This window comes from Lagopus leucura, unplaced genomic scaffold, assembly GCF_019238085.1.
Source record: "Lagopus leucura isolate 7727_CA_CO unplaced genomic scaffold, USGS_WTPT01 Super-Scaffold_1, whole genome shotgun sequence".
NCBI lineage: Eukaryota > Metazoa > Chordata > Aves > Galliformes > Phasianidae > Lagopus > Lagopus leucura.
Window position 1 is genome coordinate 6,901,858 of NW_024962250.1, and position 13,432 is coordinate 6,915,289.

General features: G+C 38.4%; 1 protein-coding gene across 12 annotated transcripts in view; it reads left to right on the forward strand.

Annotated features, from left to right (window-relative positions):
* The window catches only part of PHF21A (PHD finger protein 21A), a 124,081-nt gene that overhangs the window by 40,266 nt on the left and 70,383 nt on the right, over positions 1-13,432 (forward strand). For 8 of the 12 annotated variants that reach the window (XM_042878148.1, XM_042878402.1, XM_042878549.1 and 5 more), the window contains one exon: positions 448-534. In XM_042878148.1, the coding sequence (XP_042734082.1) occupies positions 448-534 (87 nt within the window). The remainder of the gene's footprint in view (positions 1-447; positions 535-13,432) is intronic. The other 4 variants (XM_042878994.1, XM_042878719.1, XM_042878904.1 and 1 more) reach the window with 1 other exon arrangement.

Sequence of the window (13,432 nt, forward strand, 5' to 3'; positions counted from 1 at the left end):
TTCATTTGGCATGTGTGGCAGTTAAGATTTAATAGATACGGTTACTGGTGTTCAACGTAATCAAATGTATGTCTTTGCATAAATAGCACAGATGAGCACATGCTTTAGGTGAAGTACCATTGCATGCAATATGATACTGTCATATTATATATTGACAAACATTTCTTGTTTAATTTGTAAACTTGATGGAATGTGAAAATGTGCTTTACATTGTGGTGAGCACTAATGGATGTTTTAATGAAATCTGAGTTCCGGACTCTCTTTGAGTGCTACAAAAGTCCTCTGATGGTTATTTTGCACTCAGTAACTTAAGCAAGGCTTTGTTGAGCCTCTTGATTTTAATTGGCTGTACATCCAGAGGTGCTGCATTTGTAGTATAATATGAAAAAAAAAAAAAAGCCTTCCTGCTACTACTCTATGTTAACAAATGGAATATCTTTCTCACAGATATTTTTTCTTTCTAATCAGAATGCTGATTTGAAGAAACAGCTTCATGAACTTCAAGCCAAAATCACAGCTCTGAGTGAGAAACAGGTAGGGAGATGTACTTTTAACACCTTTTTCTAAAGATGCATCTTCTCCCAGCTTCTCAGATAACTGCTAAAGTTATTGAAGTACAAAAGTAAGTGTGGGCAAACAGGTGCTTTGGATTGTGTTTGATTCCTCTTAGTGAAAGACAAGATGAATATTACAAGTCCATCGAGAAAGCAATTAGTTTAATCGATGGAAGCTATGAATTTTTTAGCATTGAAACTAATGTTTTTTTATTAAGGGAGATGGAAAAATGAAATAATTTTGTCATTTATTATATAGTTATTTTAAAACTTTAACAAAACCAAAACATCCTGCTTCAGGCAAATCTTTAGATTCTGTTTTCATTGGACTAGACTATGCACTTATAAATGAGTATTCTGGAGTATTTCCTTGTGTCGAGACCAAGTAAATGTGTGTCAGTTATAGATACCTAATAGACAAATTGGAGCTGTGTTGCTTGCTTTTATCATGATGAATTGCACCACAATTGTCTTATATTTGACATTTATTAGTTCTCTACAGGTTTTATGTATTAGTAATAATTACAACTGTATGCTTTATAACAACACTTTAGAACTGGAAGATGCATCTTGTGGGTTACTAGAAGAAAAGTGAATAACACTGAGACATCTGGAAATTTGTTCTCATTTGTGTTATAACAACAGAAAAGCATTCAGATACAGAAATCCCCCCACAATTAAACTGACTTAGCAGTCCCTGACTCTTATTGCTATTGTGTGAGTAACTGAACTGAATTAGGTTGGCTGCTGGGGTCAACAGCTTACACCTTTTGAAGATGGGAGGCATTTTAAAATGTGTGCATAGGAAAAAAAAACAAACATAGTTATGTGTCAATGTCCCACCTAGATACCTATGTACATCTGTTGTTATCTGTTGTGCTTGAAGAATTGCTGTTTTTTAGTCTGCAATAAGAAATGCCTTTCCTAAGGAAAGAAGTAGATAATGATAAACATTTCTCTAGAAAGTTTGTTTACTAAAAAATTATAGCATGTTTTGGTACTGGAACAATAAGTCTAGTAAAGAACATGTAAGGATAATAAAGAAAATGATTTTTTAATGAGAATTCTAATTCAACAAAAACTGAGGTTTTTGCTGTTGTGATGGCATGCCTCTCTTGAAGATGATTTATTCTCTAAAACCAGCGTGAGCCTCTGCATACAGCTGTGTCTCACAGCAAGCAGCTTCAGAATTCTCTAGGAAGCTCTGGGGGCCCATGGTAATTTCAAAATTAGCTTGCCTCGATGCCACGGAGCAACTTAAATTGACTACCAGTTCACATGATCAGCAGTGAGATAGTGGAAGATAAGGTGCATGTCCTATTGGAACTTTTAAACTTACATTATAAAATACGTATTAGTATATTCAGTGCTTTAAATTATTTACCTTCAAGACCACAGCTATATATAGCTTCATACAGAGCTGAAAGTTACAGCTCAGAGTGCTGAGGCACATTTGTTCATGGAGAATAACATGGGCTATGTTTCCAAAAGATTCTGAAAAACAGGTTTCTGATTTTACTTCCATCACTCAGAGAGTACAGTAAATATGAAGTCACACTTTGGTCTCAGTCTTTGCATTTTTGTGGCTTTGGCTATCCATAACTGAGTTATTAAAGTAGCGTGGATGCTGAAATGCAGTCATAGTGGTAAATAAGTTCTAGGAAGAGGTTGGGGGAAAAAAACACCCAAAACACTAAAAACAAACAAAATCAACCAACTAAACACAACTACTTCCTAATGGAGAGAAATGCTCACTTCCTAGTAATTGTAGGAATCTGTTGTATGGATAGCTGTGGCTTGGCAACGCGAGTTAAAATAGCACTATAGAGACTGCAACAAAGCCTTTATTTCTGTTCTCACTTTCAGTTCTTGTTTTGGGAGAAACAATTATTATCAGTTGTTACATGGGGAGAATGTGATTCAATAATTTAATTTTCACAGGATGGGGAAATGTTTTGTGTAATAAATAATTTCTTTATATCGTCCAGTGCGTTTCTTGAGGAAGATGGTAAAGTACGACATGTGTTATCCGTACTGTTGTTCACAGCCAAGTACTCTTGACATGTAATATCCAATGAATAAACTCTGAGGGCCTAACACTTGCGCTATGGACAGTTACAGGAGGCATAATTGTCACTGTTTGATCAGTTTCTAATGAAATGTGAAATATTAAAGCTCCAGCCAGTGTGATGTCCCTCCTCTGAGGCTATGGAGTGGAGCTGAGGCTGTGAGGTTATACACGTGGAATGCTGAAATATTTCTGGCTTGTGAAATGTTATGCCAACTTAACCCTTTCACTTTGCACTTTCATGTAATGAAATTGTATGAATGAAAGACTTGTAGTGCAAGAAGCAAGTCAGTGGTAGTGGAGCTAAAAGCTTTCAGTTGCTTTAGGTTCCCCCTCAATTTCTGAAGCACTGTGAGAGTAGTGCTGACATCAGTGCAGTCACTGCGGTGATTCATAGTGCCTTACGTTTCTGACTGAGAATTAATGATGAGAGTTCTGTTTAGAAGTTTGTGACATCAAAAAGTTCTGGCAAAGTGGGGAAAGAAACCAAGTAGGCTATGTTGTGTGTAGGCTTAAGCCTAAATAAATCTGTTACTTGATACAGGTTGAAACTGTTCCAGCGCAAGGTATGGCAAGTACACGTATGGTTATTGAAAGTTTGGAGATGGTGAAAAGAAGTGCTTTGATTTATTTCATCTAGAAGATGATGGAGCAATGTCTACTGATAGTGTTATCTTATGGAAGAAAAACTTCAAAAAAGAAAAAAAGCTTTCTTGAATGTGATTTGCATTTAGAGGGCAGTAAAAATGAATGATACAGACAATTATTTTCTCCTCCTAGTCTCTTCATGTTATTAACATGGCATTCTAAGCTGGGTTTTCCTAATCTTGGGGCAGAAAGGTGAATTCAGTTTAATAGTCTTGCCCTTCAGCTATTAACATCAGTGTTACAGTTGTGACTGCATTGCTTTTAAAACTGATTTCCTTCTTGCTGCTCTAACCTACCCTCCCATCTCTTTTAATAAAGCAAAGTCAGGAGTAACTTCTTGCAAAAGTTGTAATTCCCAAATCTAAACTTGGGTTTTAAATTTGAATTAGTTCTACTGCTGTGTAGTTCTGTTCTTATTATGCTTTTAAAAACAATGTTATTTTCACATGTAAGAAAGTAGTAGAATCTTCAGTGCTCTTCCCTTTGTATTCTTGATTAGTGCCTTTCCTTGGCATTGTTTTGTAGGCGTTTACCTTGTAGGAAATTGCCTGTGCATCACTCAGTTTTTGTTTGTGTTGAACATATCCTTTACAGTAAAAACATAAAGAATGTGTTCTTGAATTTTTCCAGGAGGAAATTTAGTAACATGTACTTCTTTTCCTTCCTTTTGGGAATTTGGCGTGGAATTACTGTCGACAACATCAGTGAAAAATTGTTGTGGATCAGGACTGATGTAAGGTTACATCCCAATTCACCTGTTAAGTAGCACTTTTTTTCCTGCTGCTTTTCTTATTTTGTTAATTAAGAAATAAGATGCTTTTTCACATGTGGCATCACTTGGTGCATATCATTACAGTGCTTTTTTTTTCCAGTGACATGAAAAAGGTCAGTTTTATTTGAATGAGGAAATGTAAAGGGAGAAGAGGGCAGAAAACAAATGCTTTTTAACAGCATCGTGTCAAATATGGAGCAATTTGTACATCTGCTTATCATACTTTCGAAGAAAAGTTGTAGCAATGCTGTCTGAAGTGTGAAGGAAAGCTTACAAGAGTAGAATCTTTTGACCTTATGCCTGTCACCATCACCTTTTTTTACTATATGCTAAAGAAGTTGCGCTCTCTTTTTGAAAATAAATTGGAAGTGTCTTGTTATAGTTAGTTGCAGTGCAGTTAATTTAATCTTCAAGAAAACAATCTTGTAAAAACCAGACTTGTATTCTAATGCATTTTCCTCTGACGTGGAAAGAATAAAGTATCATAGAATCACAGACACCTTTGTAAGTATATGCAGTTCTTTGAAACTGAAGTGATGTGGAGAAGTACTTTAAAATAGTTTTTAGCGTAAGGATACTTGCTTGTATTTTTTGGAGCAGGGTGCTGGGTGAAGTTTAACATACTTTACTGAGTTGAAACTATAGAATCTCACCAGGTAAAATGCACATTGGAAAACAAGATTCTCATTATAGATGTTACGCATGAATCTACTGACTTCTGCTTGTGTTTAAAGCTTAGAGCAAATTGAAGTAGTTTAGATTATTTTAAATCCTTTGTGTTCTGGGTAAGACTCCTTTTAACCTTGCCGCTAAATAGCAAGTGAAAGGAAAGGAGGTTTTGGAGGGATTTTAGGAATGGTACTGTAATCTAGCCCTTGGTTTTATATGGTTGTATAAATGTAAACATGAGGTTTAAACTGGATGGGGAAGTTATTCTTTAAAAACAGTCAGGAATGGGATTAATGTTACTCTATTTATTCCACATTCCATAACAGAGAACTAAATAGATTGGTAATGTGCACAAATGCTTCCTGTGAGCTCGCTCTCCTTGCGTGCTTGTTATCCATAGTAAAGGTGAATTTTCATGGAGCTTTTTTGAACATGTTATCAGCAAATCTTACCCAAAACGTGTTCAGTCATATTCTGTGTGAAATGCTGTGCTTTGGTGAATGGAAAGTAAGTGTAAGACGGTGAGGAAGCAGGAGGGAAGCAGTACAGTTAGCAGCGAGGGAAGAACGCTTAAAAATGTGTTTGCATTGTTCGTAAGAAGGTGGGTGAGATATGCCTTTTTGTAGTAGGTATGCCCAGTGAAGGCTTTGAGGACATTAGTATGTAAACTATGGAAATAAATAAACAATGAAGTTGCTCACTTCTGTCGGTTTTGCCTGAAGTTCCTTATCTCCCTAAGCTCCATCAAGGGCGCATTAAAATGCCAATTATTCAGTCAGTAATGGAGGCACTGTGCAAATACGCTATCTGAATGTGTAGTAACTAATAACTTGAGGCAGGTGATGCTTAATTTTGGTTCCAGTTGTTTATCTGACCTACACATATTACTGAACACTTAACTTTTTTTTTTTTTTTTTTTTTTTAACTAAATGGCATGAATGATAGATATTCTAATTTCCATGTAACCATAGCATCCATTTATGTCAACTGTTTGTAAAGCAGTCTTAGAGTATATGAAAACAATTTCGTGCCTTCCCAGAGTTGAGTATTTGTAGATTTCCTTCTTGGATAGTTTGGAGTAGTCACTCGGTTTTTCTTGTCAAAGGATGCTCTTCCTTATGTCCAGTTGACAGCCTCTGTGAGTCATAGGAGCCTTTTGAACCCTCTGATCAGGGTGAGCAGCACCTGTTTAGAAAGTGAACGTCTGAGAGATCTGTATGAGCTCGCTATTTTAATCTTTGACATTAATTTGTATCCAAATATTGTGGAAATGTGAATATAATGATTTCTCATCAAGTTACAATCTTCATATTCTCAAGAGGTACTGTCTGAAACAAATTGTGGATGTTGTACGTATGACTTCAGATAGGCAAAGTGCATGCATCTCTCCCTGATGCATCTTTTGCCCCAAACTCTTTTGCAAAATTGATGTTGTAGTTGTTTTCATACGATGACTGAAATATTGCTAAGCTTTGTTGGGCCTCTTGTAATGCTAGCTCTTATTAAACCCACACTAGCATCCGAATGTAGATTTCCCATTCTCCTGAAATAATTCCATCTAGATTTCTTGCTTGATAATTTCTGAAACTCATTTTTGCATATCTAATATATGTAAGCACTGCAGTAACTTAATTTAGGATACTCAAATGACCGCTTCAGTATATCATCAAACAAAGGGGGGGGGGAAATAAATAAATAAATAAAATACCCAAAACCTGCACTCCCTCCCTCTGCCACCCATCCTTCAGCAATAATTTTCTGGCTCAACTTTTAGTTCTTGAATTCATACATTATTTAAGTCAGATTTGGATGCAGCTGCAGAACTTCTTGAATTGAGGCTAGTTGGATGCATCTTTTTCATCTTTGCTTGCCTTGGCTTGTATCTGCAAGATAGCCTTCTCTGTTTGGAAAGCAACATTGTGGGTAGAAAATAAGCAGTTAAACTACAGTATTTTGTTGAAGATCCCCTACTGATGGTGAGAGTTGGTTTTTAGTTGCTCCTGTATATTTTGCCTTGCTGAGCAACCTCAGACATGGGTAGTTATTTTAATGCCCATTTATACTTGAAAGAAGGATGGGAGAAAGATTGTGATGACTGGGATTTAGGATGTTTTATATAACACCTTTTAAGGTGTCTTCCTTGGGAGCTCAGGAAAAAGGATTAAATCTAAAGGTTTTTTTTTGTAAGCTGGATCAGTTAAAGTAACCCATTCTATTAAGCTAAATGCACAACTTAGAAAAGGAAATTGGAAGAGAATATTGTTGTAGTAGACTTTCCAACTAAAGCAAAATCTCTCTGTGCTAGGGTGCAACTCTTTTGTGGAAACCCTTGGCTCAAAATAATTATTTTTTTTTAATGGGAATGTTTGATAGCAGTTAAAGATGTGTCTTGGATCTGGTGTGCAAGCCTGTCCAGAGAGATGGCCAACCTTACAGGGGCAACAAGTGGTGCAAATGCAGGTAGTAGAGTGCGTCTGGACAAACAGCAGTCACATTTTGTATTACACTGTAAGTGTCTTTCCTGAACATGACCGATGTTTAGAGTGGGGGAAAGATGCAAGACAGGGAAAGTGTTACTATGTCGGTCAGCTACCAAACTGGAAACTTAACTGCATTCTCTTAATTCTCATACTAATGCCTTCAGCCATTGAAGAGTACAATAAATCACTTGAGTGTGTTGATCTGTGAAAATAATTGGATTTACTTTTGAATAGACAGCATAACTTGCCAGACCAGCTGTTAGGACCTGTGGATTTGACTTACCATGTCCTGTTCTACATGCCTTAGCAGAGCAACCCCATGGCTGAAGAAATGGTATTTTGACATAGTCTAAGTGTACTAGTATGAGAAGGGGAATCAAATCTGGGGAGCTGCTTCTCAGACACCAAATATATTTTCAGCTTTAATTACAGCTGTTTGGTCCCCATCTGGATTGAATTTTGGAATGGATAAGAGAGACAGTGTGTCAAACATTTAGAATTGGTGCAAAAAAATTGTTTGCTATTTGTTCTCTGCTGCCCAAGTGTATGCTAACTGCTGAGTTGTGGCCTGAACAACTGATTGAGCACCTGGGGAGAGGACCCGGTCAGCCCTGGGAGCACAGGTGAAGGCAATTCAGGTGTGTGACCAAAAGGGGAGGAGCCTGGCTGCACCTCTCTTAGACCTCATTTAAGGGCTGAGTACTGCTGAGGAAGGATCCTTCCTTGGAGATCCCTCCAAAGTGAAGCTTTCCTCTGTGAACCTGGGATCTTCTCATATGGGTGAGCAATCTTCTCTTCCCTTATAGCACTTTTCTATCATGCTGATTCTCTTATCGTTGCACTTTTGTTGTAATACCTTTCCCACTGTATTGATCTGTCCAATTGCTACAAGTTAGTTGATTTGAAAAGAAGCCACTTCCTGAAACTTGCTTTTTATTGTTGCACAGTAAGCTATAGAAAATACTGCAGTTACAGGCTACAATATTTTTATTAGCAAAAATCAGCTTATTTAATGGTATTATGCTAAGGACAAAACAAAACTGACAAGGGTAGTTAGCCTTAGGTGGTATTTTCCAGCATACCAGTTATGTATAACAGCCTCATAGCACATTGTGGAAACATCCAGTTAAAGTCTTGTGTTTATTTTTGAAATGATCTGAAATGAATGTGATGTCTTGCATAACTTTCATAGTGTTGGTTTGGAGTCGGTTCACAGGCACGCTGGGTGTTTGTTGTGGTGGATGCTGGACCAGTGCTTATTTTCTGTCGGTAGAAATCACAGAATCACAGAATTGTAGGGGTTGGAAGGGACCTCCAGAGATCATCAAGTCCAACCCCCCTGCCAAAGCAGGTTCCCTACACCAGGTCGCACAGGTAGGCATCCAGGCAGGTCTTGAACATCTCCAGAGAAGGAGACTCCACCACCTCCCTGGGCAATGAGGACATTATTTTCTTAAAAGATGAGTCCAGTCAATGTGAAATTTACTGTTTGTTTCCTCCTCCTGCCTACGTCAGTGAAAGCTGGTGTTGGTGTGCGAGGTGCGTCATCCTTCTCAAATTTCCCCTAATTGTAATATAACAGGTAAATTTCAGATGGCAGCAGGTGTAGAACTCTTGTTTTGTGGAACTAATTTTGAATTTTAGTTAAGTTGTGTCGGGAGGTGCTGACAGAGGCTGAATGTGAGCCCAGGGGTATTGTTGCCAGGGGATGAATGGTGAGACAGGGAGAACTTTCCAGGAGCCGGTTCAGACAAGGGAACCTAATTCTTCCTGCTCTGCATTGCCTTTGTGAGGGCCCTGCCCTCACCCCACTGACTGTAGAAAATATGTAGGAAGATTAAGCTTCAGTTAATGCCTGTGAGTTCTTTACCTGTTTTGCTTTTATCGCTTATCTGATCAATTCCATGGAAGAGAGCTCTCATTCTATATGCTTTCAATAGCAAGAAATTCAAAATACCTTAGGATAGGCATTTGAAAGTCATCAGGGAGAAAGCACTTGAGTTATGATGAGCATCTCTTCTTTGTCCTGTAAATTCTGTTCTAAGTTTGGTGATGTGAATTAGGAACAGTGAAATGCTTACGGTTTTTCTTCTTAAGTTTGCATTGGTAAAATGTTGACAGTGTGTCCATGTTAGTGGGCACTGGTATGTAAAACAGTTGGGGCTGGGCTACAAAAAGAAGCAAACTAGCTTTTAATTTGCCCTGTAAGTAAAAACCCTAATAATGGCGCTTGCTAAGAGGGAAGGAGAAGCGTGTCACACTTGTTGTAAAGGGCAGAACACACATCATTTTTTTTTCTTTGAAAAAAGAGTGATGTGAATTTTTCAGAACTAAGTTCTAGAGCTGCCTAATGTCCTGTAGACTGAGTGGCTGTCCTTTTATTTTAGATTTTTGGAAATGTGAGTACTTGGCAGTCTTTGGGCCTGCAGAATCTTGTTCCAGATCCAATACTGTCTGTAGATCATTTCATTTTGGTGTGGCAGCTTTTCAGAGCGGTGCTTTGTGCTTGGGAGCTGCAGCCAGCTCAGGGCAGTGGGGATGTGCCTGGCTGTTGTCAGCAGCTTTCTGGCCTTGGAAGTTGCATGCACACCTTGGGGCTTGTGGACAAATGCCTTAGTGATCAGCTCATACAACTCTGCATCTGTAGATTCTCCATCTCATCAAGCCTCATCTTATATCTCAAGAGACAGAAACAGTCCTGTTCTCGGAGTAAATCATTTAGGGGAGCCCAGGATGCTAAGTTCCTGACATCTATCTGCTGCGCAATTAAAATTGTGTGGCTTAAAGGCACAGTGTTCTCTGAAACCTGAAAATAGAAGAAGCTTTTCAGTTTCTTTAGGCTTTTCAGATGAAAATAGTTTCCTGGCTAAGATTCGGTTCTGTTCACCAAACAAAGAAGAAATTTCTCAGCTTACTGTCTTCTGTAAGGTGCAGGAATCCTGCGCCTGGAGGCTGGTTTGATGGAGGCTTCTTCCATACAGCAAGACTTCAGGAATGAGTTGTTGCAATTCTTTAGTGCATTGAAACTGTCCACAAACGTTGGCTGCAGTTCTGCTTTTAACATAGCAGTAAGAACTTCAGTAGTTTCCATGTAAAGGATTTTGGTGTGCAATACAGTACGCAGTGGAGAAGATTCATTTTGATCAGATATGGAGCTGATATCAGAAGCAAATGAGACTAATTTATGTTTATAGATACAGATAAGGATGATTTGAAAGATTTTGTCTTTAACTGTGACTATGTGTATGTTAATTTCCTTTAAATATTCCCTTAGATTTAATTATTACAAAACAGATTTGGAGTTCATAATGGTCTTCTTTAAGGAAGACTGGTGAGAGACTTGGTAATTTCTCCCAAATTACTTCTAAATGTATTCAAGTAGCTGCGTATCTTTTGTCTGATGTTGTTTCAGTAGTGAAGAATGAAGTTTCTGCAAAGGTCTTAATTTTTAAGCCAAAAAAATCTCACACGAGAGATAGAGATACTACAAATTGAATCTTGATCTGTTAAGGGAAGGGTCTTTTTGAGGATGCTTAGTTATGATCTGAAGTTGTCTCTTCAGGATTTCTTATCAATGTTTATCGTGTCAGATTACAAAAAAAAAACCCTCAAATTTCATGAACCCATCAAAATCGACACCTGGAATGCAAATGTCTCCGAGTGCTGCGAGAAGTGAAGATGGCACCCACAGCAGAAAGGCAGGAGGGTCTGCCAGGCAAAAGTGTTTTCCTGATGTCACCAAGAATTGCTACATGTCAGTCACAAAACGGAGCGCCTAAAAGGGGGGAAGTAAATAGCTGCTTCTAAAAATATTTGGCTGTACTAGCTGGGTGCAGTGTACAGATCGATGGTTTACAATGTGTTTTTCCTGGATCACCCAGACAAAAACAAAATGTGGAGGCTTTTCTTTTTGGTAATAAATCCAAACGCATCGCTTTCATCTTTTGCCCTAGGAAGATGCATTGTGGTGATATAAATGTCAATTTCAATATCCCTGGAACTTGGTTTCTCTGGCAAGAACGTGGGCAGTAGCCAGTGTTTACAAGGATGGCCCACAGAAGCAAGAGAGTGGGACTGCATGGGCTAGTAATGGATTGTACCTGCTTGCTGTTCTGTGGTAACAGCTGGTGCACTGCAGCGTGGTGGTACTGCTCTGTGTAGAATACAAAGGTTTTTATATTTGAATAGTAAGAAAGTTACTGTCCTTTCATTTTTCCCAAAGAGTTTAGAACTTGAAATATTGCACCGTTTTTATTGTAGTTTTGAATATAAATGCTGTTTTTAAAATATAATTCCTTCATTAAAAATGTTAAGCTTATACCTAAGATAATTGGGCATGATATCAAAGCATTGGTATTAATGTACAGTATGAATTTAGTAACCTGCATAGTACTTCTAAAAGGTAAAGGGTAAATTGTTTTTGTCTTTGCTTATCCGTTTGCCTTATTAACAGTGATGTAAATGCTTTTTACTCCATGATTTCCTAGTAAGTTTTACATCAATCGTACTCAGATGCATGGGATTAAACTTGAACTTCTCAGAATTGTTCTGTGAATTCTACATTATTCAAAAGCTGCTTGAGTGGATATCACCAATTATTCAAAGTCTTGATGATGATATAAAATCTTCCTTCAGTCATAGGCTTGTTTACATCTTTATAAGGTGGCTCTTCTGCTAGCTTTAAAAGCATACGCAACTTCTCTTTTCAGGAACATGGTTTAATAGTGAGCTTCCCTCCTGGCTTCAGTTAGCATTTAACTGACACACATAGTCATTCTGAACCTTAGCTTTCAAAAATATCTTAGTGGGTCAAGATGTCTCCAAAATTTCATTACATTCTTTATTTGCCTTTAAAATATTAATGATCTGCTGTTGCAATATGCTGATTAAGACTAGAAAATTGCTGAGACAAAAAGTTTGTTTTGCCACTTCTGGTACTTGGGGTTTCTCTCTGTTCAGTTACGTGTCTCGTGGCACATTACATATTCTGAGACCTCCCAAGCAGAAGTCTATTCTTTGAAAAGACGAGGTTTGACTAATTGATGACATAATCTCTCATCAGTTTCTGCATGACAGGAGAAATGGGTTGTGGACTTGCACTTACCCCCAAGCTGAGGCATGCAAGGGACGGAGGTGTTTTTGTTGATGTTTTATTTCTTACTGCTGTTCCTACAACCCACAGGATAGAGTAATATCTGTGCTTTCTTGGACTTGGTGGGGCAGTCAGACCATCTGTGAAAACAGAGCCCTGTTCTCATCCATCCCCCACTAATATTTTGGATATTAGTTATACGAATTTCTATAATAGTTATTTTTTTTTTCCTCTAGCAGTGTCTTAGAACAGCAAATTCCAAGACCAGATAGAAATGCTGGGTGCCATAATAATTTTATGCTCACTTGATGAAAACTCTCTAGTAAGACGGGGGATAATTGCTGCTGTGTCATGCTGAAAGGTGAATGCAATTAACTTCGACCAGGCCAAAGACAGGAGTGCATCTTGAACAGAAAGTAAGCAAGGAGGACCCAGGAGAGGTCCTGTTAGCAGCCAGTCCTGAGGGGATGCTCACAGCAAGATTGTTGTTGCTCACCTCATCTGGATTTGCTCACTGCCCAGCATCCACTTCTTCCGTACTTGCCTGTGGAGAGCAGTCTGTGTGTGCTGTGCCTGTTACCTGCACTTCACCTCTGCTCAGACTGCTTCTCCCCAAAACCTGCCTTTTAAAAGCTATTTTCTTTGTCTTTTCCTGCTAATATTTAATAGACTAAAGCAAGTTACTGAAGAAATATCTCCTTAGGAGTATCCTGTGGTTGGGCTCACAATGACTCTCATGGTATCATTCTCTGGAGTTACAGAGGCCCTGCACAGGGGCTGGGGAAGTAGGGCTGCACTGCTGTATTTTATCTTTCTCTGGAACCTTTGCTGTGCTTCCAAGACGTCAAATTTGCTGTGTTTCATAGCCAAAACTGAGCTAGAGTCTCTTACCTTGTGCTTTCATGAGTTGTGATTATATGGCTGCTTTGATTAAGCATCATGTTACAACTGCTGCTGAATATAGTGACCTGCCTTCTTGCTTGGTCTAACTGCTTATTTCTGCCCTGCTCTTGTGCCAGAGCCAATGTCCCTCTTGCTTCACTGTAAGTGGAATCAACAAATTGCCTGAAAACTAACTCACGTGTGCTGTTTTTTGAGCACAATCCAGTTTGCTCCCTCTGCTTATGTGCAGCTGAATCAATGTTGCTT